Here is a 26,821-nt window from a genome sequence, read left to right as displayed (position 1 = left end):
TGTGAGCCATAGAAGTTCGGAACTTGTGAGCCATATTAAAATCACTGTTAGGCATACTGAATATACTTCAATTAATACTCAATATACTTCTCTACATGAACAATATGCTTCACTGAAATGAAAAAAAAAACAGTACACTATAAAGCATGCTCAAGATACATCACTATAAGCATATACTAAGTTCACTACATGCTTAATATACTTCACCAAAATGAATAAAAACAGTACACTATAAGGCATACTCAATATACTTCACTGTAAGCATATTGTAGTTCACTGAATGCTCAATAGGGGTGGGTATTCGGTCGGTTAACCGACCCCAAAATTTCATCACAAAACTAACCGAAACCGACCCGATCTTTGGTTCGGTTACTTAATTAACCGACTCGGTTAGAACCGGTCGGTTATCGGTTATAACCGAACTAACCGAATTGGTTTATACTAGTTTTAATATACTACTCCCTCCGTCCTCGATTAGGAGTCCCGGTTACTTTTGCACACCTATTTTATAAAAATCATAAAAAATAGTTAAAGTGGAGAAATGGTAAAATAAAAGAGAGAATAATGTTGACAAGAGTCTTATCAACATTATTCTCTCTTTTATTTTATCATTTATCCACTTTAACTATTTTTTATTATTTTTATAAAATGGTTGCGCAAAAGTGACCGGGACTCCTAATCGCGGACGGAGGGAGTACTAGTTTTTAAGCACTTTATTAACTTTAAGAGATCTTATTTTTAAAATAATGTTTAGACACTTGACTTTGAGATATTTGATAGTGACACAAATTAAAATTGACTTTTTTTAACATTGCTATATGACTTATGAGACTTTAATAAAATTTGGAAGTAAATTACAATTTCTTCTATTGTGACAAAATTTGGAAGTAAATTACAATTTTTTCTATGGTGATAAAATTTGAAAGTAAATTATAATTTCTTCTATTACTAATTAAAAATATAATAAAAATTAAAATTGTTTATGGTTTTAACTTTTAACTTGTTATCTACTTTTTATTATTATTATTATTATTATTATTATTATTATTTTATTATTATTGTTATTATTATTATTATTATTTACAAGCAATACATCTATTGTTTAGGCTCTTTAATAGACTTAAACTTTAAATGGTCTAAAATTTGAAAACCTTTCTCTAATAATAAGTGAAAGGTTATCTTATTTTTAAAATAGTAGTATTGCTTAAGCACTTGTTAACTTTGAGAGATCTTATTTTTAAAAATATATTTAGAAACTTTATTGAATTTGAGATATTATAAGTATAAGTAAGTGATAGACTTTTTTGACATTGCAAATTTGTAATATGGGACTTTGACAAAATTTGGAAGTAAATTACATATTCTTCTATTGTGACAAAGTTTAAAAGTAAATTACAATTTCTTTTATTATTAATTAAAAATATAATTGAAATTAAAATTGTTTATGGTTTAACTTTTAACTTTTCATCTACTTTATTATTATTATTATTATTATTATTATTATTATTATTATTATTATTATTATTATTATTATTATTATTATTATTATTATTATTATTATTATTTACGAGTAATACATAAATTGTTTAGGCACTTTAAAACACTTAAACTTTACATGATCTCTAATTTAAAAACTTTTCTCCAATAATAAGTGAAGGGTTATTCTATATTTAATATAGTAATGCTTAAGCACTTTATTGACTTTGAGATATAAATTGATAAGTATAATACTATAATTGATAGTGACACAAATTAAAATGGACTTTTTTGACATTGCAATACAATACTTTGACAAAATTTAGATATAAATTACAATTTTTTCCATTGTGACATAGTTTGAAAGTAAATTATAATTTGTTCAAGTATTAAATAAACATATAATTGAAATTAAAATTGAATTTAATTCGGTTATCGGTTAACCGATAACCGACTTAGAGCAAAACCGTATAACCGGTACCGAACCGATAACCGTAAATGTCGGTTATCGGTTAACTTAACTGATAACCGACCGGTTCTGGTTCGGTTCTCGGTTAACCGATTAATCGAAAATCGTTTACCCACCTCTAATGCTCAATATACTTCACTGAAATGAAAAAATAACCGATAACCGACTTAGAGCAAAACCGTATAACCGGTACCGAACCGATAACCGTAAATGTCGGTTATCGGTTAACTTAACTGATAACCGACCGGTTCTGGTTCGGTTCTCGGTTAACCGATTAATCGAAAATCGTTTACCCACCTCTAATGCTCAATATACTTCACTGAAATGAAAAAATAATACACTATAAGCATGCAAAAATATACATCGCTGTAAACATATATTAGTTCGCTAAATGCGCAATATACATCACTATATGCTCAATATTCTTCACTGAAATGAAAAAAAAATAGTACAAAAGGCATGCTCAATACACTTCACTATAAGCATATTGTAGTTCATTAAATGCTTAATATACTTCACTGTGAGCATATAATAGTTCACTATATGCACAATATATTTCACTAAAATGAAAAACAGTAAACTAAACAATATTGTTTACTGAAATATCAAATATCAGTATAAACATCATATTTACTTCACTACAAACAATTTTTATTTCACTATAAAGTATATTTAATACACGATAGAGCATATTTACTCACTATAAAGCATATTTACTACACTGCAACACATATTGAGCATATTTACTTCACTGTTTGTTACATATACTTCACTGTAACGTCTTTTCACATCATACACAATCTAATCATGCCAAGCAACAACACTTAATTGATAATAATTGATAATTAACTTTAGATTCAGTTTCTCCTTCCTCTCAAGATGAAGAGGAATCGGAATCAAAATAATCTTCTGACGAATGTATCAGAATTGAATCTATGTGATAAGGAATCCATACGTCGCGATTTGACCAGGAAGCGACGTCGCGATCAAATGTGAATGAATTTGGATAGGAAGCTGGATTTGTTTCAGAATCGTGCATCACAATTCACGTTGATTTTGTGAACAAAATTGGTTAAGATTGGAAGAAATCAGGGCTTGAATTTGGAAGAAATCAACGCTTGAATTCGAAAGAAATCTACGCTTGAATTTTGGAAGAAATCGCACTTTGAATTTGAGAGAAATCACGTTGAGTTTGAAATATTGAATTTATGTTGATATGCTAATTCCAAATATACATTGGGCTATTTTTAACAAAAATCTAAAAAATTGTTTATCCTATAAGATTAAATTGGAATAACAAGATGTGTGGCTGAGATTTATTCTCTAGTTATACACTTAAAATTAGTTACACCTTGATCACTCCTCTCTGGAATGTGATCAAATGAAAACTCTAAATATTGTACAAACTCAAAACTATGATCTGGACCATTGAAAAATGTCAACATATCATAAAAAAGCATCATCAGGAAAATGTCAACAAAATTTCGAAGGTAGTCAATAATTGATGTTGTGTTGATATTGTGTTGACATTAAAATCTTGAAATTTTACACTGTGTTGATATTGTATTGAAATAGTGTTGAAGTTGTGTTGAGAAAATTTGAGTTTGTATAATATATAAGTTTGCATTTTATCACTACTCTGCCTTAATATAGCTATAAATGAGAAACAATATACAAATTATTAGTAATCACCCTTAACCATATATTTGTTGGATTGCACTCAAACCCTTACTCATTAACGCCCAATATCAACTCAACTCATTATTCGACCACGAGGTTGGCACATACGTAGTGCAATTCCTAGTTAGCAACCATCAGTTGGTACTGCAGTTGCAAAACGACATCGAAAAATAGCCATTGATGGGGAGGCACTTGCACATGCCGGACTCGTAGATTATCATAGCGTCTAATTGTTAGACTAGATGCATATATATGCACTCATTTAGATCATATAATTTACATTTCAACATATATAGTATTATTCAAAATGTGTGGATCGGAGCGTTTCTTCCACTTTCAAAAATTTGGTGTCATGTGAAGTAGTTCACATCAGATTAAGTAACAATATTCCTCAGAATGCATTGCACTAGTTCCAAAACGTAGGTATATCTCTTTGAAAGCTTCTAGTTTGATACTCCATATAACACGAATTAATTAACGAATATATGTACTAACAATGACTTTCTTCGTCTCATATGTCATGTAGAAGTAGGAGCCGGTGGCATGAACTCGTTCGCCACTGCCAAAACAACAACAAAGATTAGTGTAAAAGTCATGAGGCGTTTACTTTTCATGATTGACAAGTTATACGATTTAGTACTACTCCACGTTACTAGAATTTTCTCCAATTTTTTTTTTTTTTTCTGAAGTGAATAACATTGTCTTTTAAGTAGCTTCTACTGGTAATAAAATCATGAACATAGTACGGTCCACTTCTTTTGAGTGATTTGCAAGCTATTACACATGAACACACAATTAACAGATAGAATATACGAACCTGTGGAAGTGGGTGGAACTACAACAACATGCATAGTGGCATTGTTGGGTGGGAGGGCCAACCTAAGTGGATACAGCTTCCCATTTACAATGTTTTTAGAACAGAGGATGATGTCCTCCAAATCTGTTAGCTCCTCCAACTTCTCGGACAGATCCTCCAGCCCCTGCCCTTTGAACTGAAACGACTGTTCAGCGCTGAAATTCCCGTCGTCGTCAGCAACACTGTAATATATCAACCTTCCTTCCGATTTCTTCGCGTAGCAGTCTTCACCGGACTGCTCCTCCACAAAAATAAACCACGCATGTTTCGTTAGTTAGAAATTTAACCAACTGCCATGGCTCATGTTGCTATGTAGCTACTATAAAGAACTTATACATTATAATTTATTAATTATACTGCACACAATCCACTTAATAATAATCCTTGATAAGATGTACTACTTCACAATTATAACTAATACAACAAAAGTGAGACATTATTTTAATGTCTAATCTAATTTAGTAAGTATCTACTTGATTGATTGGGGGAGTAGTAGCTACTTGGTTGTGAATTGACTCTATTTTTGTCAACAATTCACGATCACAATGCTTCTTAGCCGTGAATTACTCTATTTTAATTATATACAGAGAGAAGATTGTGATAAGATTGAACTACATCGTATAATAGAGCCATCATTATTAAACAATATGAAGGTAATTTTTAGTTCATTTATTGAATTCGAATATTAAAAATAGAGAGGTCATTTTTAGAATGTTGTAGGTCTGTCTTTTCTGAAATAAACTAAGAATAATAATCTATGGGTTTGGTTTTGTATTCTGCAAGAAGATTGAGTTTTGCATTTCTTTTTTATCCTTATGACTAATTTGATATGTCATAACTATAGCAAAATTGAAATTTTTATATAGTAGTACTATTAACTTTTAAAAACTAAAAACTAACCATATTAACCGATGATGACCGGAGATTGAAAGTAGAGCTCAAATCCACATCCGACTCCACGGAATTCGACCTCTCGAGCTCCGCGGGGGGCGGCGCCACCACCCTAGGCGGCGACTCCGGCCTAATCTCCACGACATCCACCTCCCACAGGGTCCACCCGTGGTGCCTGTGTGGGATGTCGTGGGTGATGGAGTTGCGCCACGGGGGCAGTCCCCCGTTGGCGCGCAGGTAGTTTCCATAACGCGTCTTGAGCTTGACCAGCATGCCATCGCGCACGGGCTCCCATTCGACCGAGGAGTCGAGCTTCCTCGGCAGCGACTGGGAGACCCTCCGCCCGGTGACGCCGAGGAGATACTCCTCATCCTCGGCCTTGAGGTACTTTCCGTAGCAGCTCTTCAAACGGATCACCTCTTCCGATCCTTCCACGAATTCCACTTCCCATTTCACCGATTTTTTCGAGCCCGATCGGTCCTGGATCACGTGCTCCTCGTCGGAATCGGCCGTGAGGTATTTGTTGTGGTAGCTTTTCAGCCTCACGGATCTCGCCTTATTGAAAAACTCGATTCCGGAAATCTGTGGATTAATTTGTTCATCGATGATTTTCAATTTATTAATTCTCGTATACTATGTAAATTGTGCATTACCTGCATAAATATTAAACCGGCGTACACCTCTTCGGAGAGAGATCTGCAGATTGTTCTTTTGTTGAGTTGCGATCGTGATCTAATTAGTTTTTTTCTTCGTTTTGATTTATCTTTCACTTGGTTAATTGTGTATTGAGATGGGGTAATTCTGTTATATCAAAGTGCTAAATTTTCATTTGCTTATTGTTAATTTGCTGTTTTTAACCTTATAAAATTCTCATTTGTAACTAGAATTATATATGAAAATCTTAAATTCAACAACAAAAATGATGATAATTATCATATGATACTATAGCTGGCAAATATCAATAATTATCTGATAGTATGACAAAGTAAAATATAGATAAACACATTATTCATATTCATGAGAAATTAGGGTCAGTATATTTTATGGTACAAATATAAAAAATATTATTTTGGTAACAGTATTGAGGAATGAACATAGCTCTCACATGTGTGAATAGCATCATGTGCAAATAATTAATAATATACTTATTGACTTTGACAAGTTCAACTAGAGGAATCGTTCAATTTCGTCCAACTCATATCCGATCTATTATGTCCTGGTTCCTATTTAATTTCAATTAAGTCACGTCTTATTCAATACCAGGATTGCTGAAATCAAAAGGCCACAGAATTTATTGATTTTCATTTTCAGGCAAACAACAGCTATGCGATTTAATTAAAGAGATTAAGGGCTACGCACATGGGAACTCCATTTTATTCGAATTTGGATTTGAAGATTAATTAGTCGTCGTTCAAGTTCACTTTCAAATGTCCTATGGTGACACTATCCAACATTTATTAATATCGACACCTTCCGAAGAATCAATATATGTATACATAATTAATAAATAATTCATGATGTAAAATCGTGGGTCATGGCTCATTAATAATCTTTGGTTATACTGTATAGTACTTGGTTCTTTGAACCGACAGTCACTAACAAAATACTCCAAGGAGTAATTAGACTCTTGTTACAAATTTTAAATTCAATTTCACGTTTAACTAGATTCATCTTAAAGAGATTGCGTTTTTGGGTGAATTTGAACTTTTAGAATACTGGATATTAAAATTTATTTAATCAAATACACAACAGTTAGTGGTATTCAGTTTCATTTTTGGGTCCTGCAATCAACATGATGCCAAGTATAGTACACTCCTTAATAATTTTTGCTTACTTTATTCGGTACCCAAACTGCATGTGGCCACTTGATATATTTCTATTCCCCTTAGTTATGACTTATGAGTACAACTACTATTGTTCAATACGGAGTAGTACTATTAAATGGAGTAATGAACTGCTAATATTATCACAATAAAATACTACTCCTAGTATGGATTTCAATGAGCCCAGTAAGATTATTTTTCTCCGGCAGAATGAAAATTTTAATGAAATTCAGGATAAAAAAAGGTTAGAATCAATAACAATTTTTTCAGTTTTTCATTATTTCGTTATTTTATGATAAATTTACAAGGTAGAAAAGAGTGTACCCTACGCGTAACACCAATACAACACCATAGTGTTATACTATGTGTTTTATTAAAAAAAGACGAAACCCAAATACTGAATCACAAATATATTACCAGAAACAAAGAAAGAAAGAAAATAAAGAGTAAAAGATATACCTGTTTCATAGACATATTCCCGGCGCCGGCTCCTCGGGCCACCGGCGATCCGGTATCAGGCGAACCCAAATAATCATCAACGACAGACGAAAAGCTCGAGGCGGGCGATATCCAACCCGGCCCCGGATCCGACAGCGTGATGTCCACGATATCCACTCCCCACAGCACCCAGCTCTGCGTGGCCGTCCGTTGCGGCACGTCGTGCGTGACCGAGTTCCTCCACGGCGGCGAACTGCCGTTGGCCCTCAGGAACTTGCCGCGCTCCGTCATCAGCTTCACGCTGTTCCCCTCCTTCACCGGCTGCCACTCGACGGCGGCGGCGAGATCTCCCGGCCGGGTTTGGAGGACCTTCTTCCCCGTCATTCCGAGGAGAAACTGCTCCTCCGCCGCGGTGAGGTAAAGCCCGTGGCAGCTCTTCAGGCGGAGGCGGTCGCGCTTGCCTTCCACGAATTCGACTGTCCACCGCGCGTTGCGGGACGCGCCGTTGCGGCTCTGGCGAACCGTCGCCTCGTCGTCGTCCGCGACCAGGTATTTGCCGAGGTGGCTTTGGAGGCGGACTGCTTTTGCTTTGGTGAACAACTCCATTCCATCCTGCAACTTTTCATACTTAGCTAATTTTTTTATGTGGATTTATAAGCTTCTAAAACATTTTGTTGAAAGGTATTTTAAATAATGATTAGTATTTTTTAAAATTATGTTCCTAATTTTGATTCTACATTTTATTTTTAATTTGAGGACATTCAAATAAACTGAAATTTGTAAACAAAATAAAATGTTTTACTATACACCTAGTATATTCCAATTAGCTCAATTTTACACTTTTTATTTAGAAGATAAAAATTAAATGCGAAAATATTAGAATATAAGTCATATTTTTATGTGATTATTTTATAATAAAATAATAAGTAAACAAGTTATTAGAATGTGAAGTTGATTTACTAAAAATAGTAAAATCGAAATTGATTATTTAACGAAGAATGTTCTACAAAAATTAAACTAATTGGTGACTTTTCTTATTTATATCACAAGGTTTGCACCAAGTGAATATATCCTTACAAAGTTTAGTGAACTTTCTTTGATTAATTATACGAAAACTATGACTCAAATTATTACATCACACTGAAGATATAATATATTTATAATATCTATATTAGATGAAGATAGACAATGCGATTTTAAAATACCATAGAAAAAAAGGAAATTCCAATCAACAAGATTGTAGAAAGAAATATTACCTCTCTACCGCTGGGGTGAACGGACCTATCCGACGCAAGAGACGACCGCCGTCTCTCCATGGAGAAAAACGACTTCCTCCGCCCCTCCACCGCACCGGGCGAATTGGGGGCGGAAGAATCCGATAAATTACTCGACGCATTACTGAGCCGCGGCAAATACTCATCCTCCAACACCGACACATCGACCTCATCCACGTCCCACATCACCCAGTCCTGCGTGGCCGTCCGATGCGGCAGATCGTGCGTCACCGAGTTCCTCCACGGCGGCGTGGCCCCGTTCGCCCGCAGAAACTTCCCGCCCTTGGCCCTCAGCTTCACGCTGTACCCCTCCCTGATCGGCTCCCACTCCACCGAGGCGTTCGCGGAGGCCTGCAGCACCACCTTCTTCCCCGTCATGCCGAGGAGATACGCCTCGTCCGAGGCCGTCAGGTAGAGCCCGTCGTGGCTCTTCAGGCGGATCACGTGCGCATTGCCCTCCACGAGCTCCACGTGCCATCTCGCCCGCCGCGACGCGCCCTCGCGGCGGCTCTGCCGGACGGTCTCCTGGTCGTCGTCCGCGACTAGGTACTTGTCGAGGTGGCTCTTCAGCCTCACGGCTTTGCCATGGTTGAAGAATTCCATGACTTTATGTGATGATTTTTTTTTTAACTCCTCCTTTAGGGGATTTGGATGGAAAGCTAATGTTTGTGGGTTTTGTAGTTGGATGTTTGTGATTTAGAGGTGAATTAATAGTAGTATAAAAAAATTAAGGTATTGACTTAGATATTGTATTAAGAAGATGCTTAGGTAGTTCGGATTGTTGACTTGCAGCTTCGTAGGCAGCCCTTTGTTTAATGCAACTTGTAATACGTGTGTTGAATCAACTTCTCAACCTATTCTTTTTAATTCACATCGATGCTTCTTCCTTTTTTCTTTGAAATCAAAACCAAAATTCAATTATTAATAGCTAGGGAACAATTTCAATCTAGAGATTCTAGACAATAGTGTACATAGTATATTTCACTCATGCTTGATATAATAAATCTAGACAAACAAGATTTGCTGTATGTAATAAATGTCTGAGAAACATTATAATTTTATTGGGAACACCCAGGAGATATTCGTACAATTGAATGTGTATTCATTCAAAAAAAAATGTGGGTACATTTTCACCATCTAAATTTGAGGATAGTTTCTATATATACTAGAGCAGTATATCTAAACCACTCTCTATATGGGATTGTTCAGTTTGCAATTTCAAGATTAAATATACTATAATTCATGAGATTGAATCTCATAATTTAATCTTAATGAATAATTATGTGATAATTAGTCGTAGTCACTTCCTCCCACTAAAATAATTTTATAACTTAAACTTAGATGAATTATCCCATGATAATTAGTCATTACAACCAAACAATACCTATATATACAAATTTCGTTAATTAATACAAATTTATGGCCTAATATATATTTTTTCCACGTTTCCTCATAATCGGACATTTGAAATAGAAAAAGTCAAAAATACACAGTCATTCGGGAAAGAGTCTTAAAAATGGCTTGACGTTTGATCAATTTTAGTGTGACGCGTGAGGCTCGGAAAAAAAGGAAGAAGTTTATGAAAATACTGGCTCGTTCTCTTGGTCACTGTCTTTTTCTTTTTAGTCCCTCTCTCTTTAATTCCTATATTCACATCTTAATTTTGCCTGAACAATTTTTAAGAGAATATTCAAGAAGGGGTGTAGAAGATCTTTCCCTTCCATTTGTCTGAAATTTGGTAGAAAATGAAGGATTTTCCATTTTATTTGCTAGAGTCCTAAAGAGAGACCAGCATTCAAGCTTTATTTAATCTCCAAAGGAAATGTTTCAGATCTTTGGAGTTGAACTCTTTTAGAATTGATGTGTTTTGAGATGTTAGAGCCTGAATGAGGTCCCATTTATAAAAAGAATACCTCATCATATCAAATTATTAAATATACCATCTTGTTTTAAAATAAAATAAAATTTCCACAAAAACATAACACTATTGCTATATTTAATTATTAAAAAAAGTACTATGAAGTAAATTATTACTACCTATTACCCCACCTTTGTTACCTTTTTTAATTTAACTAACCTCAAGTCATGTTTTGTGCTCGCATGATGCCAATCATTTATAATTATTCACATAATTATTTTTGATAATAAATACTATAAGTTAATCCATATGAAATGGTTTAAATTGAAGACATTTGATTTGGTTGATAGGGGTATAAGAAAAAAGTTATGATTGATAGGATTTGAGCTTGATCAAACCCCAATGTTGAGATGACAAATAAAAAAAAAGAAATTGCATGATTAGAATTTAGAGGATTTGAGCCTTGGTCAATAATGAACCCCAAATTTGAAATGACACATAATTACTCAAATTGCATGATTAGAATTAGAATTAGAAGATTCCAGCTTGATCAAATAATCAACCCAAATTTTGAAAGCGTAAATGCCAAAATTGATCCTGAATATATGGTCATTTTACGTTTTTGGTCATAAACATTATCTTTTGGATTTTTTGGTCATGAACATATGAAAATTTGATCATTTTGGTCATCCGTCAACATTTCCGTTAATATTTAACAGTCAACTATTTTTATCCGGTTTTGACCAACTTAAACAATTTTTAGAGATTACCAACTCCTAATCATAACCTTAATTATTTAAAGCATATATCATTTAAAATACTAAAATAAGAGTACTAAAAAAGAAAATTTTAAAAGAAAATAAAGAGTACAGAATACATTTTCAACACTCAAGAAAATTTAGAACAAAAACTATTCGTCACTCTCTAACCCTCTCTCACTTCGGCGGCGAGCGGCGGCTAGCAGTGAACGGCGGAAGTAAGAAACTCTAGATGGAGAAGGAGAACGATAAGTCCACGGAGAAGGAGAACGAGAAGGGGGGGGGGGAGGGGGAGAGGGGAAGAGCACCTGCCCCTCAAAATCGAATCCGACTGAGAATCGACCTCAAGCACCGCCTCCTAGTGAGAATTGACCGCAACCACCATGTCTGACTCAAATTCCACCATCTGCCTCTCAAAATCTACCGCGACCACCACTTCCGATTGAAATTCCACCGCTTCCAAGACGTAATGTATGGGCCTCGATTGTTTATCTTGAAGGTGAAATTTTAATTAAAAGTGCTTTTAAAATGTAAATGGGGAACATGTGATTAGGGTTGTTTCAGTTTTAAAGTAATTAGGGTTTCACTTGTTGGGGAAAATTTTGGATTTGGGAGTATTTACTAAATAATTAAGGTTTTAATTAGTGACTTAAAAATCAGAATTAACATACTTAATTTGGTCAAAATTATGATTAAATCCGTTGACTGTTAAATATTAGTGAATTATGATTAAATCCGTTGACTGTTAAATATTAGTGGAAATGTTGACGGAGGACCAAAATGATCAAATTTCCATATGTTCAGGACCAAAAAATTTAAAAGATACTCCCTCCGTCCAGCAATAGAAGTCCCATTTCTAAAGGGCACGGGTTTTAAGAAAGGGTTGAAGTGTGTAATAAATGGTGTGTGATAGTGGAATTTAGCGCCCACAAATTTATAAATTTAGCTTTTATACATCAAGTTCTGATTTTATTTCTGATTTTAAATCCAAATTTGGAGAATTGAATGCAACAATTCACGCTAAATTTGCTCGCATATCTACACAATTAAATGAAATTCACTGTAATTGCTCAACACAAATCAATCTGGAGGATTTAATGCCAAGAACAAAATTTCAAGAACAGAGAACAAAATTTCAAGAACAAAATTTCAATCTGAAACAAACTTTGCAAAATTTCAAGAACAAACGCCAAGAACAAAATTTCAATAACAAAACTTCAATCTGGATGAATCAAAACAGCACTGAATTAAAATCAGAGAGCAAAAAGAGATGAGAGGCCATAAGAAAAAAATTTCAAGAATAAACTTTGCAAAATTAAAAGGAAGCAGAGCCCTCTTCGTGATTTTCACTACTCACATTCTGGAGGTCCCCCACACCCACAGCTGGAATGGGTTTGGGTAGGAGACAGTGAGGTCGGCGGAGGCGGCCGACGATTAGGGGCTAGGGTTCCCGAGAGTGGGGAGGAGGTGGAGGAGGCGGCGGCTGGAAGGCCTTTTGTCGGAGGAGGAGGAGGAGGCGGCGGCGGCGGTTGGAAGGCCATTTGTCGGAGGAGGAGGAGGAGGCGGCGGCAGCGGTCGGAAGGCCTTTTGTCGGAGGCGGCGGCGGCGGCGGTTGGAAGGCCTTTTGTCGGAGGAGGAGGAGGCGGCGGCGGCAGTGAATTAGGGTTCCTAGGGATTGAGAGGGGGAGGGGAAGGGGGAGAGTTAGACGGGTGGGGATGGGAGGGGTGTTTTTTTTTTATGGTAGATATGTAAATAAGTGAGAAGTGGGAGGGTAATTAAAATGTCCAAATATAGTAAGTAGAATCGGGACTCCTACCGGACGGACAAAAATGGAAAAACGGGACTTCTATTGCTGGACGAAGGGAGTAATATTTATGATAAAAAATATAAAATGACCATATGTTTGGGACTGATTTTGACCTTTACTAATTTTAAAATGACAAATAATCACCAAATTGCATGATTAGACTATTGGCAAAACAATATACTTAAAATGACCAAATCAATAATTAAGAGTAAAAAGTCAATGTTACCATTTACTTACTCTAGTAGTAGTAAAAAATTTCTCTTAAACCCTCATAAAATGACGAAGACGATTTTATCACTTCTGCTTCCACAAAACCACACTAAAAGATGAACACATGTTTCCCGCGGTTCCTTCTCCAAGCTGAGTTCCTCTCAGGAATCTCTCTTCAGCCTAAAAATTGTGCTTATTCTCTTTTCTCGAACCGGAAAAGAAGATACTGCGCGATTTCACGTTCGTTATCTGCTAAGGTGAACACATACGTTTTTGTTCTCGCTAACTTAGTGAAGGTAATACTATTAGGCGCAATGGATTTCATTGATTTTGATTTTGACTGTGTGGAATTTCGCATTGCAGCCAACTAAGGAAACGCTGATTGTAGTAGGTGGCGGAGCTGCCGGCATTTATGGAGCCATAAGAGCGAAAACTGTTGCGCCTGACCTCAATGTTGTTGTTATTGAGAAAGGAAAGCCGTTATCGAAGGTTTTGTTTCTGCGCTTTTTGTTTACAGAAGTTTATTTTGTTGTTGTTGTTTGAGGAGTCACAAATTTTTTGTTTATTTGTGCATTTTGGAATGGAATTGTGTGTTTTTTAGGTTAAGATTTCTGGTGGTGGTCGATGTAATGTGACAAATGGACATCACACTGATAATGTGGTAAGGACTCTTGTCTTTCTTATACATTGAAATTTCAGTAGACAACAGCACAACGGGTGAAAGTTGAAACCGCATATTTGACTATGAAATTTGCAATATTCGTGCCAGTCCTTTTTACTGGTTGTTTCAATGACGAGATGCTTAAAACTGTGATTCACCTTATGAGGCGTAATAATAACTGTTGAGTTATTGTGCTTTTAGTTTGTTCTCCTTTCCTAATACATGTTCTGTGTCTGAAGTTCATGCTTGGAATTCCTAGCTCAGGGCAGCTGTAGTAGAGTACGGATATATTGTTCTTCTCTTTCAGAACCATCACAAGCTAGCTATTAGTTGGCAAAATCCAAAATGGTCATACTTAGATGGCAATGTATAAGCTGCTAGCTAATATTTCAACATTTGGAATTATTTTGACTTTCGTTGGATAGAAATGGCTTTTTCTGAGTCACTGTGAAAACCTATAAAAGTTTGTTTTTGTGTTAGTATGTTTGGACCGTCTCAAGTGTTATTGCTAACAGTTGACATAGGTTTTGGCAGGATACTATCCTAGAGGCAATAAAGAATTGCGAGGGTCATTTTTCAAGGTGCATGGCCCAATTGATACCATGTCATGGTTTTCAGATTGTGGAGTTGAACTGAAGGCAATCTCAAACTTCCAATTCTCATAACTAAGTTTTTTATTCTAGATTAGGAATATCTCTCCCATATAGGCGTCTTATGGGTTGGATTTTATATTTTTCTTCAGACTGAACCTGACGGAAGAGTATTTCCAGTCACTGACAGCTCATCAACTATTATAGATTGCCTAATATCTGAAGCGAGGAAGAGAGGGGGTAGGTATTCTGGGCCTCTGGCTAATGTTTGCTAATCTTTTACTGGGATATGTTTTATGTCTTAATTCAAATGATATTGTTTACTTATAATATTGAAAATAATTGTCTACTAATGCTATTGAAAATGGTGCTCGAATGCCTGAGTGCATAGCATATGCTTTTCCCCTGAGTGTAATATGACTGAACTTGATGCTATCTGCTTCTTTCTATCAGTTGTTCTGGAGACTGGTAAAACTGTTACCAGTGTTTCAGCAATTTCTGGTTGCAAATTCTCTGTCAAAGTAGAAAAACGCACAGTTGGTTATGTTGAGCATGCTGAAGCAAATTTCTTGATGATTGCTAGTGGTAGTAGTGAGCAGGTTGCATCCACTTTCAGCTGTTATGCTCATTGTTCTTCCCCTTCTGCTCCATGTTACTCATCTTAACTTGTATTCATACCGTGTCAGGGATACAAACTTGCTGCACAGCTTGGTCATTCTATTGTGAAACCTGTACCCAGTCTATTCACTTTCAAGATTGATGATTTTCAGTTAGTAGAATTGTCTGGGGTAATTCTCATGCTTATGGATAAGCCTCTGATTATCTTCAGAATTGGGAATATACATTATTTGCTTGTTTGCAGCTTAGAGTTCTTAAAGAAGCAAAACTAATTCTGATTCATAAATTGTCTTCAGGTTAAGGCTAGACATGTTTTAAAGTTCGTCACTTTCCAAATGTGATCCCACCTGTTCAAAGAGCATCATTATAGCTTCTCATTCACAGTATAAAAGGAACTTTGTACTTTTGTTAATTGCATCTCAAACTCGTCCCCCCAACCTTTCGAGTATCCACTTTATTAAGCTTGCATTCATAGTTTCGAATCACTTAACTGGATTACGTTATATGCTCTTTTCAATTATAAGGATTCTAACTGAATCTCCTGTGCCCATGTAATTGCTATCCTTTTTTTTCTTCAGAAAATGATTTATTCTAATTTTTCTCTAATAGTACTTCATAACTCGTTCAATAGACTAACTAAATTTTCAATACATATCTTTCTATTTCTCTTAGTGGTAACTGTATTCGTCTTCTATTTCTCCTCCTGATTCTCAGGTTACCTTCCCTAAGGTGAGAGCACAATTGAAGCTGGCAACTGTTCAAAAGAGCATACCCGCACACACACAGGCAAGAATTTTGTCGGCAGCTATTTAAAATATAAGTGGGATAGAAACTGATCTTGATTTTCTAACAAAAGGTTGGGCCACTGTTGGTAACACACTGGGGCTTTAGTGGCCCAGTAATTCTCCGATTGTCTGCCTGGGGAGCTCGTGAGCTCTCAGATTCTGATTATAAAGGTAAAAAGTACTTTGTTCTTTTTCCTTTCCGTATGTTCCAGAATATTCTAAATGGTTTAATGACACTCATCCAGGAACACTTCATCTGGATTTTGTTCCTGATTTTAATGTAGAAGATCTGAAGTCACTTCTTATTGCACACAAAAATAAGTTTGCGGTAATTATTATGACCTAAGGCCTTCTCTTATATACTTTATTTTGTTTCTAAGTTATGTTTCTTATCTATTTAGACTTGGGGGTTATGGATTATCCTATAGAAGGCACACATATCATATTATTGATCTCATATAAGTCATCTCCACCATAAAACAAAGTGATAATATACGAGTATACAACACCGGTAATCAAGATATTTACTGTATCACAAAAGCAAACTCCAGGTTTTCCACCGAATATAATTTATTTCAGGAAGCATTGACTGTGTTTATAGTGACTGTTAAAGTCCATCAGCTGCTCGAATAATTTCCTGTATCTAATTATTTTCTTGTCTAATTTGCAGAAACAAAAGGTTGCCAATTCATTTCCTTCAGAACTTGGCCTTGTGAAGAGATTCTGGAGATGTATTCTAGAACGTGAGGTTGAGTGGCTATCCCACTGAAACATGATATCTTGTTGTTTCCTTTGTTGGCTATACTTTTTAGTGGTGGTGTGGCGATTGACCTTTGTTTGCTTGCTCTGAAAGGGTTTGGACGGGGATCTTTTATGGGCATACATATCCAACAACTCTTTAATCTCAATTACTTCTCATCTGAAAAACTGTTCCTTCAGTGTGAAAGGAAAGGTATACTATAACTTTAGCTTTTATGATCATTTCTTCATTTCTATATGTATTCAGTGAATTTGTACTCGACATATAATGTAGGGTCAATTTAAGGATGAATTTGTCACTGCTGGAGGTGTTCCATTGTCTGAGGTGCTATATTTGTCTCTCTTCTTTGTGAATCTCTGCGCTTCAAGTGTCTTCAGCTGTATATATTGCTGTGGATGTATCATGTATGTGACTGTGGATCTTTTTCTTTCCTGAAACGGTGAAACCGGGCTCTTTTCAGATATCTCTGAACACCATGGAGAGCCGAATCCAGCCACATCTATTCTTTGCTGGGGAGGTATTATTGCTTTAGATGGCATCAAATTGGTAGCATTTTATGAGAGAACTGGACATGAAAACTAGATCCTTGTATTTTGTCATGTTCGAATATTTTTTTTGCTTATGAGACCTATACCTTGTAGGTATTAAATATTGACGGAATAACTGGTGGCTTCAATTTCCAGGTACCTGATCATATTTCTTTTGCACGGAGTTCTTCTCTTTTAGGCCTTGTGTACGTAGAGGAGTTTTTAATTTGGTGAATTGATTGTTTATAGGATTTTGAGGTTTGATATTATAAATAGTACTACTAATAATTAATGGATTCCATCTTTTACTTTCATGCATTAAGGAGAAAGTGGATTGATCATACCCCACCATTTTAGGTGTGATGCATATGTTTCATTTAATTACTCCATACCACATTAATTATGAGTCCCGCATTATCCACCCTTTTAATAGTGTTTTATACTAAAACACTAGATATAGGGGGTGCGTTAAAATGATAACACCTCTTAAAATAACACCATACCACCATTCCTAGCCAATCATTTGTACACGTGGACGAATAATAAGCTGCCAATAAAAAAAAGCTCATGTGTAAAAATCTCAGCCAGCAATATACAACACTGTATACAACAATTTTTTCTCGACCAGCAATATCCAACACGCTATACAACAATCTATAGATTGTTGTGGGAGCATTTATTATTGATGTGTGCGTTTTTAATATTGTGGATATGGAAAAGGCCCCGGGGTCACTTTTAAAAGGTGTTGTCATTTTTAAAACAAAAAAGGGGTAAGATAGATAATTTCTTAATCGACTTTTTTTTAAAAGAAAATATCGGTTTAGTTGGATAATTTTTTAAACCGCCTCGGGGACATTTGTATCAACTATAGTGAACAATAGTGTATGGTATTGGAAGGTAAAAATGATGACTTGTATTGCACTAGATATACCATCAAACATGTATTTGAGGTTTGGGGGTGGGAAAAACTATTTTGTTCAGTAGAGTAATGAATAGCTTGCTTTGTGAAATGTGCGTGTTAGGGTTTCTTCTGTTATTACTGAATATTTGGGAATCTTTTTTTTGGGGGAATTTTAATACATTATTACAGAATCTTTCTACAGCAGTTTTACCTTCTAAAAAATTTAAAGGGGTATGACATACGTTTTGTGGCTTTGTTCGCAAAAATTCCCCCACTTTTAGAGCCAACAAAAGAGCTGTTTGCTTAAAAGAATATTTTTGACATTCATGTTTTCTCTCTGTAGGACTTGCAAATTGAGTTAATCATAGTTGGAAAAAAAAATTTGCTGACAAAAATATTATGGTTTTTAAAATATGAAAGTAGTCAAAATTTTTTCCCAAATTTCTCAAGACTTTAATAATTTGATTATCTCTTTTGGCGATGGTTAATACTTAAAAATTAATTATTTTGTTTGGCTTGATGCAATATTGTTGTTTTTTTCACGGGGGTCCGCCCCTTCGGCCCTGTTTTATGCAATCTTTTCTGTTTCTTGTTGCAGAACGCTTTTGGGCGGGTGGATAATAGCTGGAACAAGCATCAAAACCCGGGGCAGCTTCTAGTCTTTGGAAGGGAAAAAACTGTCTGAAAAGAAAAGGATTTAAAAAAAGGGAAAAAAAAACGTTTTGTTTTCATGATTGCATCATGTGGGGTCTAAGGGTTTGCCTTTTATGCAGATACCACAGATTTTTCCAGAAGAACATGGGAGGCCACATGATTGAGGATCTCTGTGGGTACATCTCACTTTTAACGTGGTATGTTTTGATGTGATGAAATTAAAAAACTGGCTCTTGTCAAAATAGAGTAGTGATTAAATTATCTTTTTTCCTTTTGGGTTGTTTGTAGTTGGACAATCTAACCTATAATGTTTCACCCTTTTTTTTTGTTGCATATCTTACAATTTTAACACGAGGAAAAATTTAAAAAAGACTCATTGGGGAGTAAAATTCATGTGCAAAACTAAATTTTGGGGAAAGTTGGTGCATTTAGGCACAATTAGGTCTTGTTTTGTACTCCAATATAAGCCTAGATAACATACATAATTATTCATATTGTTTGGGTTGGCTGATTAATGTGATCTTCAATTTTATAAATGTGGAAGTGAACTGCACATAAGATTTTTTTGTATTATTCTTTTTAAATGAAATTAGAAAATAGACAAATATTTATCGAATAAAAAAACTATACGAACTTGAAATTTGATTTTGGAGTCTGTGACCAAACCCAATTTAAGCCGAATATCTAAATAAATCAATGACATTGTACAATATAACTTCGTAAATGCCTCAATGACTAAAAACAAAATAGACATAGTTGTGATATTTATATACCAATTTTTCCCCCCGATTACAATTTGAAGTCACAATTTGAGTTAAATTTTACTACTTTCTTCCACATCGTCGTCCAATCCATTTAATAACTTTGATGGAAGCTCACAGTCTATTTTAAATTTTTAATACTATAATTTTGATAAATACTAGTAGTATTAGGGTTAGGTTGAGATTATTTAGCTAAATTGAGAAATGAGATGCAATATGGGCCACTAATCCACAAGATTAACAAAATGTCAACAAATACTCGATTATGTCACGAGGGTATAATTGTCTTTTCATTAAATTGTGTTTAAAATCATTTTAAAATATCTCTAAAACTACATGCGCAAAGTCTTGACGTTCAATCTTGGCTGTCTTGAAATTGTCTTGGCGTTGAAATCTTGTGTCTTCAAATCTTCAAATCTTCAACATTCGAATCTTCAAATCTCAAATCTTCAAATCTTCAACATTCATATCTTCAAATCTTCAACATTCAAATCTTCAAATCTTCAACATTCAATAAAATAACACTTATAATTCGCATATCAATACGAGAATATCGAATGTCAACAACTTCGTATTAAAATGTCAACAACTAACAAATAACACTTACAATTCACATATCAATACCGAGAATATCGAATGTCAACAGCACGTATTAAAATGTCAACATTCAATAAAATAACACTTATAATTCACATATCAATACCGAGAATATCGAATGTCAACAACTCGTATTAAAATGTCAACAACTAACAAATAACACTTACTATTCACATGTCAATATCGAGAATATCGAATGTCACAATCGTATTAAAATGTCCATAAGCTGACAAATAACACTTATAATTGAGAATATCGAATGTCAACAACTTCGTATAAAAATGTCAACAAGCTAACAAATAACACTTATAATTCACATATCAATAGCGAGAATATCGAATGTCAACAACAAACATTATTTATGTCATTCATGTCAAAACAACTTTATTTATGTCTACTACGATGTCAACAACTTTATTTATGTCAACTATTATTCGCAAACAAATATTTTCAGTATCGCACGTGTATTATTTATGTCAGCAACGATGTTTCTTATAATTAATGTCAGACAAATGTTTTACATATAATTTATGTCAACAACATTTTTCATAAAATTTATACCAACGATCTATATAAAAAAATTTCCAAAAACATTTTTAAATTCAAAAAATTTATAAATTAAGGGGAAAAAATCGTTTTATTAACAAATTATAAAATTTTAAATTAAAATATTTTATTTTAGGCAATATCACAAACACCTTATCTACACAACTAAAAACTCCCCCAACATAATCAAAAAAAACTGCTTTCCATATTTTTCCCAAAAATTTCATGTACAATTAAACACCCCAAATTTAAATCTAAAAAATTTTGAAAAAACCCCAAATAACGAAACCCAGAACAAATCCCAAAAAATCAACCTAAACTCGACCCCCCCTTTTATCACCCACGGGCCCCATCTCATCCGCCCCCCTTCCACAACATGACTCCCCACATTTTTTCCCCCACCAATCCCCTATTTCTATTCAATTTTTATAGAAAAAACAAAAAACCCTTTTTGTTTGGTATAACCCAACAATCCCCCATTTTTTTCCATCATCAACAATCTTATACCAAAAAAATAAAATTTCCTTTGCATATGCCCCAATCCCCAAAAAATAACAACATAATTGCAAAAAAAATTTAGTGAATATCAAATTTAAAAACCCTGTATTAGAATGTCAACAATTAACAAAAAATCCCAAAAAATTTCCCGATCGAAAAGCGAGAATACCCGAAATTAAACAATGCTTAAAAATGTCAAAACTAACAAATAAACATAATTAATATTCGAGAATATAAAAATGTCAAACCTAAGTTTTAAAAATTCAACAACAAAAAAATAATATTTTATAATTCACATACCCAACCCTACGTGTCAAAACAAACATTATTCATTCAACTACGATTAAACAAAAAGGACATTATTAGGTGCCAAAAAGCGTTATTTATGTCAACTATTTTTCAACAAAACTTTTTCAAATAATTAATGTAAAAAATATTTTAAATTTCCCGGACCTATTTTATTTATGTCAACAAAAACGTTTTATATATAATTCATTCAACAACAATGTTTTATATATAATTTATGTCAACAATATTTTTCATAAAATTTATCCCAAACGCCCTATATAATTTATGTCAACAAAATTATTATATCAACATCTCTTTATTAAAATGTCAAAAATTTAACAAATGGCCTTATAATTCACATTCAATAAAAAGGAATATCAAATGTCAACAATTTTCGTTTTAAAAATAACGTCTTTTGTTTTCGTCCGGGGGTTTTTGCCCCAAATTTTTAAACATCACAAAGATCAAGTGTTTAAAATGGGAATTTCTTAAAAAAGCAATGGGGAATTTTACTCTAAATAAAATTTGAAAAACATTGCTATTTATTAGAACTTTCGATGGTTGAGAATCGGAAAAACGGGAAAGGGGGAAAAAATTTCCCTAATTCCGGTTGGGAATTATCTAAGATCATAACCCCCAAAAAAAGCAATAATTTCATGATCAAATTTAAAATGCTCAAACACAAAATCAAAATAAAAAAAGAGGAATCATGTGGATGCAAAATTAAACATGAACTCCACATTTGAAATAAAATTTGGAGAAAAAATCCCTTAAAGGGTGGTGGCCTTTTCCCTTTTTAATTTAAATAAATGAACTCTTTTTCTTTTTCTTTACGATTAATTTCTTTTTGCCTACTCTATAGGCTGAAACAATATCAATAAACACAAAAAAAAAATTGGAAAATCAATATAGATATATGTGATTCGGATTAGTAGATCGCAATTTAAAAAGTGATTGTTTGATTAAAAGTGAAGTAAAACAAAGCTGCATGAAGATATCGTGGCCGGGAAATTTTTCGAAAGGAAAACAAAAACCCCGGAAAAGCATAGATTTCCGGTGGAATGGCGGGGGCCCCTTCAAGACGCCCCAACCCAACCCACTCCTTCCACGGGAAAACTCCCCCGTCTTGGGCTGAATCATCGATGACCTTTTAAAAGCTCTTGAATCCGTGCTCTCTTAAAAACCCACCTTCTGCGTCGTCGGGTTTCCCCCTCCCGGTTTGGAAACTCATCAATTGATTCTGTCGATCAATCCATTTTGATTTTTCGATCGAGATCAGAATCGATCTTTATCCAAACAAATGTTTTATGATTGATTTAGAAGATTGGGGTTTTGATTTGATGAATTGATCAAACAAAAAATCGGGGATAGATATGATGTTGATTGGGGAAAAAAAGATTGAGATTTAGATATTTGATGAATTGATTGGGATTTTCAACCTGGTTTTGGGAAAGGGGAAAAATGGGGAACCGGGGGCATCGAGCAAGGCCGGGGGTCGTGGAAAATTTTAAGACTTTGCCTCGATCTTGGCGGGGCCGGCTCAACCACCCAGACGGTCCCCCTTTCTTGTCCTTGACGAGGGGACGGGGTCCGGTGGACTTCGACCCCAAACCCCCAGGGCGTAGGAGAGGGGGTGGGGGGTAAAGGTGGTGGGTCCGGGGGCGGAGGGGGGTGGGGGCAAAAATTTTTTGAAGGTTTAGGCGGCGGCCCAAACCCCCCGGGAGCGAAATTTGTGGTTTGGGTCCCAAAAATTTCCCTGGTTTCCCCCTCCGTTTGCCCCGTTGGCCGTGGGCCAGGATCCCCCTCGGCTCCGGTGCGCCGGGCTTTGGGTCTCCCCCCCAGAAGAGCTCGAGATCCCAGGCCGGAAAGGGGGTTAAAGGGAACATTTCTCCTCGTGTGGGAAGAAGGTCGGGTTGCCCCTTTTCCAAACTACATTGATCAAATTGATCGATTGGTGAATTTGGATTGATTTTGATTTGATTTTTATTTTGATTCTAGAGAAGTACCTTTTTTGGGTTTGGGGAGGTGGAAGTGGCGGGGTTTTCGGCTTCGGGGGGCGGGGTTTTTAAATCAAATTATCTTATTTTCCCTTTTTTAATAAAATTTAAATTTTAAAAATTTTTTTTATTTGAAAATTAGGCCCTTTTTTTAATAAAAATGGCCGGGGTTTTGCCCCTTCTCAAATTAAACGTAAAAAAACTTAATTATCCGTCGATTTTACTATATATATTTCATGATTCTTAAAAATAAACACAATTTCAGCGCCGCTCACTTTTTTTAAATATCTTTTCTTTCACACTTTGCTAAATCAACAAGGATTTAGACTTAAATAAAATATTCCAAAATCTTCAAAAGAAGTGTGCGTTTATTAAATGGGAATTGTAAAGAATTTTCCCAATTTTTCAAACCGACAAAACTTAAATGCAATTTTCCCAAAAAAATGGGTTTGTATTTTTTAAATAGTATAAATGAAAAAGACGCACTTGCCTGTTAAAAATTTAATTTTTTTTTGTTGAATTAGTGACAAAAGGCCAATCCTTCACTTCAGTTTGCTTTTTTGATGTACTATTGTAGAATCTTAGCAAAAATTTTAATATATCAAATGTCCAACTCATTAAAACTGTCAGAGTCCAATTTCGATTTTTCAAATTGGAGTCAAATTCAATAATTTATTTGAAATTAAGAATTAGCATTTTTTCTCGGACAAAGGGGATACTCACCTAAATTTCAATACCAACTTAAAAAAGAAAAATGAGAATGACAAGGGGAAAATAAAGCAAAAAAGGAGCCAAAAAAAGAAGGGTTAAGTCAAAGTTATATTATTCCCACAACAATCCCAATACCAAAAAAAGGGGGCCACGTCAATAACTATTCTTCATATGAAAAAAAAAGTAACTTTAAAGGGTTTCCAAATTTGAGAAGATAATGAAAACTAGTGAAAAATATCAATTTTCGCCCCAATAATATTTATGTCATTGCAATTATAAGTTATAACTTTCGTTGATCAGACAAAATTTTTCACCTCCTGATTTTTATTGGGATCAGACGTTATTTAGAGAAAATGCCATTTTAACCGGGGAGGTCTTGTTTTTTTATAACAAAACTAGTTTTAATAATTGTAGATCAGTCCCAAATAAGTTACTACGAAGGAGTATGAAATTACCAACTTATTTACTATACAGTTAAATCGGGACACTCGCTATAATGAATGAGTAATCACTGCACCATATTTTAGATTGGGAGTCACTATAATTTAAATAAATAAATGATAAAATCCCCTTTAAATACACTATCTCTAATTAATGGAGGGATTATTAAACTGGGACGCTTTACTAGAATAAAAAAATAATAAATAATACTGTACTACTAACTACACTATACTTAGAGCACCCCATCCGTTTTTAGCAAAAAGAGGGAACGGCCACTGCTTTTTCAAAGGGCCCCCAGCCCCAAGGCAACCCCCTTGCCGCTTCTTGGGGGTTTGGGGAAACCTTAACCCACCATTCCTTTTTTCAATTTAAATAAAAACTTTTAAATATTAAAAAGCATTAAAATATCCAAATACTATTACAAATTAAAAAAAATTAAAAAATTACATAATTAAAACCTTTAAAAAATTTAAAAAATTTCAAAAATAAAATCCTAAAAATTAAAAAAACTACCCGGCCGAATTTCGCCCAAATGTGATTGATTAGATCTTTTTGTTCCGGGTGGGCTCTTGTATCGCGCATTGCGTGTCTTCTTTCCATCCTCTCGTTACCGTCGTATGCACACGGGGGGGAGACCTCATGGGAAACCTTTCCCTTAAACCTCGCCCTAAAAATTACCCGCCATCGATCCTTCGTCGGGGTATAATTTATGTTTTGCAAGATAATACACGTGTACATGATGTCCCCTTTTTCTTTAAAGTACCCAAACCGGGAAAAACTTTACAATGTTAATTTCCCTTAAGGAACCCAAAAAAACTTTTGGCGCCCTTTAAACAACTTGACGTGGGAATTTAGGCTGGCCCTTTTGGGGGTTAACAACTTTTTTCCCCCAAAATCGACCACCTTGGGGGATCCATCGGGGAGATAAAAACCCATGTAGTATGCATTTCAGGGGTTTATTTAAGTCGATCCCGGTTTTAAAACCATTCAAAACATCATTGAAGAGGGGAAGAATATAGCAGTTCGTCGTTGGACCCGAAACCGAAATATACCAAACCATAGGCGGATGGCGACCGCTTCAAGGATAAAAATTTGGGCCGCCATTTTTGTGGCGCAAAGGTTCCCCTCCAAGGGTGGGGAAATTCTTCCATTTCCCAAAACGCAATTTGCCCTAGATCCCGGAAAAAACATTGGACTATTTCGTGAAGACGGCAACCTTTAAAATCTCGGTGGGGGGCCCCAAGGAATTCCCCCCGAAAGCGGAACCCCGCCGTCGAAAAAATTCTTGGGCATGGACCTTGACCCCAAACTAAATACTGCCGAAGAGGTCATCGTTTCCCCAGCAAGTTGTGGGACACCTATTTTTCAACGCCTGAGATTTTGCCACCCGGTTGCCCCGCACCTTCTGAAAATATTCAACGCGGGGGGACAAGTGTTGACAATACGCAAACAACCCCCCTTTTTAAGCCAAACCCCGAAAGTAATCTTCCCGGATCCCGGGGGGTCGGTGTGGCAAGACCATTCATGGGGTCCCTCTGTCACGGGGATGGGACGTTTTTCTCTAGTTGTTGGGGGGAGGGGGCGGGGGTTTTTCGGGGACATGTATAAAGGGGGATGATTTGTTCATAATTTCTTTTTCTTCCCCTCCACTTGCAATGAGATTGGGGAAATCCCTTTTTAATTTTTAAAAATTTGGGGGAGAGGGGAAAAGTAGATGATTAGTATGAAAAAGTATAAGAGAAAATTTGATGGAAAAGTGGATGATGAATGTGTGTATTTATAGATGATTTTGGGATTAAAAAAAAAAATGACAAAAATCCAAAAAACGTCTATAACGCTCTATTTTTTGGGAATCCAAAAATATTATTTTTATTTTTTGGTATTATTTTGAATTATTTATGCATTTTTAAAAAATCAAAATAAAAATCGAATTTGCCAACGTTAA

General features: G+C 35.1%; 2 protein-coding genes across 4 annotated transcripts; one reads left to right on the top strand and one right to left on the bottom strand.

Moving 5' to 3' along the window:
- Positions 1-3,975: 3,975 nt before the first annotated feature.
- Positions 3,976-9,619, bottom strand: LOC125188839. 2 transcript variants are annotated; one of them, XM_048085900.1, is made up of 5 exons: positions 8,890-9,617; positions 7,655-8,245; positions 5,382-5,954; positions 4,443-4,716; positions 3,976-4,184 (listed from the first exon to the last, which is right to left on the bottom strand). In XM_048085900.1, the coding sequence occupies exons 1-5, from the start codon at positions 9,508-9,510 to the stop codon at positions 4,144-4,146; spliced, it is 2,100 nt and encodes a 699-aa protein (XP_047941857.1). In that variant the 5' UTR covers positions 9,511-9,617; the 3' UTR covers positions 3,976-4,143. The 2 variants fall into 2 exon arrangements, with proteins under 2 accessions (XP_047941857.1, XP_047941856.1); XM_048085899.1 differs by having other exon boundaries at positions 3,976-4,716; positions 8,890-9,619.
- Positions 9,620-13,643: 4,024 nt separating this feature from the next.
- On the top strand, positions 13,644-17,755 carry LOC125190299 (uncharacterized protein YtfP-like). Of its 2 annotated transcripts, none has more exons than XM_048087569.1 (15): positions 13,644-13,837; positions 13,905-14,030; positions 14,143-14,202; positions 14,727-14,840; positions 14,945-15,032; positions 15,246-15,391; positions 15,479-15,580; positions 16,125-16,196; positions 16,267-16,366; positions 16,441-16,523; positions 16,866-16,943; positions 17,049-17,147; positions 17,229-17,279; positions 17,416-17,472; positions 17,597-17,755. In XM_048087569.1, the coding sequence occupies exons 1-15, from the start codon at positions 13,658-13,660 to the stop codon at positions 17,714-17,716; spliced, it is 1,476 nt and encodes a 491-aa protein (XP_047943526.1). In that variant the 5' UTR covers positions 13,644-13,657; the 3' UTR covers positions 17,717-17,755. The 2 variants fall into 2 exon arrangements, with proteins under 2 accessions (XP_047943526.1, XP_047943527.1); XM_048087570.1 differs by having other exon boundaries at positions 13,644-13,798; positions 17,597-17,752.
- The last annotated feature ends 9,066 nt before the right edge of the window (positions 17,756-26,821 follow it).

Source organism: Salvia hispanica, chromosome 5 (genome assembly GCF_023119035.1).
Source record: "Salvia hispanica cultivar TCC Black 2014 chromosome 5, UniMelb_Shisp_WGS_1.0, whole genome shotgun sequence".
In the NCBI taxonomy this organism is placed as follows: Eukaryota; Viridiplantae; Streptophyta; class Magnoliopsida; order Lamiales; family Lamiaceae; genus Salvia; species Salvia hispanica.
This window is presented reverse-complemented; position numbering and strand designations above follow the sequence as displayed.

What these genes read in the sequence shown, in the direction of transcription:
- LOC125188839 (XM_048085899.1), bottom strand. Translation starts at nt 9,510, where the DNA reads ATGGAATTCTTCAACCATGGCAAAGCCGTGAGGCTGAAGAGCCACCTC. An exon ending in TTCACCCCAGCGGTAGAGAG is followed by an intron (nt 8,246 to 8,889) that starts GTAATATTTCTT and finishes GAAAAGTTGCAG; the next exon opens with GATGGAATGGAGTTGTTCAC. An exon ending in GGAATATGTCTATGAAACAG is followed by an intron (nt 5,955 to 7,654) that starts GTATATCTTTTA and finishes ATTAATCCACAG; the next exon opens with ATTTCCGGAATCGAGTTTTT.
- LOC125190299 (XM_048087569.1), top strand. Translation starts at nt 13,658, where the DNA reads ATGAACACATGTTTCCCGCGGTTCCTTCTCCAAGCTGAGTTCCTCTCA. An exon ending in CTCAGATTCTGATTATAAAG is followed by an intron (nt 16,367 to 16,440) that starts GTAAAAAGTACT and finishes ACACTCATCCAG; the next exon opens with GAACACTTCATCTGGATTTT. An exon ending in CCTTCAGTGTGAAAGGAAAG is followed by an intron (nt 17,148 to 17,228) that starts GTATACTATAAC and finishes CATATAATGTAG; the next exon opens with GGTCAATTTAAGGATGAATT.